Genomic DNA, 2,106 nt, shown 5'->3' on the forward strand with positions numbered 1-2,106 from the left:
TAAGTTTTTTAAATGTAATTATTCATATTATAGTTTGTTTATTAAATATTTATTGAGTGCCTATTCAATAACTTCTAGATGCTGAGGACAAAATGAGAAGATATAGTTCCTGAATTCATGGAGCCTACAGTCTGTTGGGGGAAACCATTAAATAATCACTAAATAAAAGTATGATTAAAAAGTGATAAGCAGTGTAAAATGTCATCTTTTAATTATATATCACACCAAATATCTAAGACACTGAATCTTTCAATTGGCTCCAGCCTTCCCAGGCAATCTTGCCCAAGTAGGTCTAACTTTTTTCTCACGAGGTAGTCAAGCTATCCAATGTGTGCTTATGTATCATGGCCGCACCCTTTTCTCTCAATCTGATTACACTGAAGAGTTAAGAGGATTGGTGAACTAGTTTAGTCTATTTCTCTATTAATAAACCTTAGTTAGTACCCTCCTATAACTGATTCTATCATACACAGCCCAACCTTGATGAAATTGAGCTATTGCCTCAGATGTCAAAGCGTCCTGTTGGAAACTAACAGTGATTTTTAACCTTCACTCTCATAGTGTTTTCTTCCCAAACTTCTATAAAATAGGATTTGGTTATAAGAAGAAACAGATTCAGAAAATTTACACATACTTCGATGAAACGGGCATCCTTTGAAATGGAGAGGTTTCCCAGTGGTGGGTCCAATGCCTTTTTCTCCTGTACACAATGCACGAAAATTTTCTGCAGTTTTGGGTACAATATCTGCAAACAATTCTAAAACAATTCGGCCAACTAAAAGAAAAAACAATGAAATAGTGTCAGTATGCAAAACAACAAAATAAGCAAATGATAAAAGGGCAGTTAGTAAAAGTATGGTGACTAAGCTCTCTTTTTTCCAAGTTCTTTTTTTGTCATTTTTCTAGTATTCAGATTTAGTCTGGATAATGTTAAGCATCATGCATATAGATGAATTTGAAACAATTATTTTTCCACACCTTACAACAGATCATTGATACAGTAGCCAAAAAATTAGCATATAAGAGCCACCATGAAGTACAAATGGTTTTAAATTCTGAGTAATTTTTTGGACAGGTACTCAGAAATACCAATCACTAAAAAACCAATAAGAGAACATTAAACATCCTTTAAGTGGTCAGGTGGGCATAGTTTTAAGTATAGCTGTAGCCTTAGTGCTCTGTGGAACCTGCCTGGTGCAGCTGCTTAAGCAAAAGCTGAAAAAGTTCCCTTGCTAGATAACTCCTAAGGCAGGTAAAAATAGACCTGGAACTAGTTTCAAAACGTGTGTGTGTTGGTCTGTCTCTCNGCCATATTAAGAAAATGCTTCTACTTCATCTTTAAGATAAGGTGCTGCACTAAGGAAATCTAATAATTATACTTTGCCCCTTTTTATGATGCATGCTCTTTTTTCTGAGAAGCACTGAACAGTCTTCCCACTTTAATGGGCCTACATTATGATTCTTCCTTTACCCATCAATGCACTGGGAACAGTGATGGGTTATTCAGTTTAGACAGGACATTCAATTAGGCGCTTGCCCAATCTCAAAAGAATCCATATATTAATGGCTTTCATCCCAGGTGAATCACTTCTTCAGAGATGCCCAAAAAAAACTATTGCATATGTACATACTGAAATCAAATTTCTACCTTGGCATCAATCTGTTCAAAGGTTCTGTGGAACCCAATTTCTTCATCTTTCCACTTTATCCTCAGGCTTTCTAAATGCATTCCTTGTTGGGCCAAGCACTGCAACTCTAACATTAGTCTTCCCACCTAAAATGCTTTTACCCCTCCAATCTAAACCTAATTCAGCTTTCAAGGTCACCAAGTTTGGAGAAGGCAAGAACTATGTGTCCTTTTAATCGGCCTCCTTTCTTCTACTCAACACTATCATCACATAATCTTAGTTTTCATCCGTTTGGTAGCTTCCCTTTTTGCTTTCCAAAAGTTTGGTGCTTTTCCCACAGTATTAAATAGAAATTAACTTTTATTTCTTCAGTCTCCTACTGCCTTTGTCTTTCCTCCTTCACATCCCTCCTTCAAACTGGCATCCATATTTTAGTTTCTGTCTAGCCAAATCTCAGCCACCTTGCAAGGCCCACTGT

At 36.4% G+C, this 2,106-nt stretch overlaps 2 protein-coding genes across 2 annotated transcripts in view; one reads left to right on the plus strand and one right to left on the minus strand.

Annotated features, from left to right (window-relative positions):
• ETFDH (electron transfer flavoprotein dehydrogenase) overlaps window positions 1-182 on the plus strand; it is a 40,851-nt gene extending 40,669 nt beyond the window's left edge. The window contains exon 13 of the mRNA XM_019667497.1: window positions 79-182. The gene's annotated coding sequence lies outside the window, so the exon portion shown is untranslated. The remainder of the gene's footprint in view (window positions 1-78) is intronic.
• PPID (peptidylprolyl isomerase D) overlaps window positions 1-1,729 on the minus strand; it is a gene marked incomplete at its 3' end in the record, with an annotated part of 11,915 nt that extends 10,186 nt beyond the window's left edge. Inside the window, exons 1-2 of the mRNA XM_019667498.1 lie at window positions 1,649-1,729; window positions 635-902 (exon numbers count right to left, since the gene is read on the minus strand). Of these exons, the coding sequence (XP_019523043.1) occupies window positions 635-902; window positions 1,649-1,729 (349 nt within the window). The remainder of the gene's footprint in view (window positions 1-634; window positions 903-1,648) is intronic.
• Window positions 1,730-2,106: the final 377 nt, after the last annotated feature.

This window comes from Hipposideros armiger, unplaced genomic scaffold, assembly GCF_001890085.2.
Source record: "Hipposideros armiger isolate ML-2016 unplaced genomic scaffold, ASM189008v1 scaffold_498, whole genome shotgun sequence".
Classification (NCBI taxonomy): Eukaryota; Metazoa; Chordata; class Mammalia; order Chiroptera; family Hipposideridae; genus Hipposideros; species Hipposideros armiger.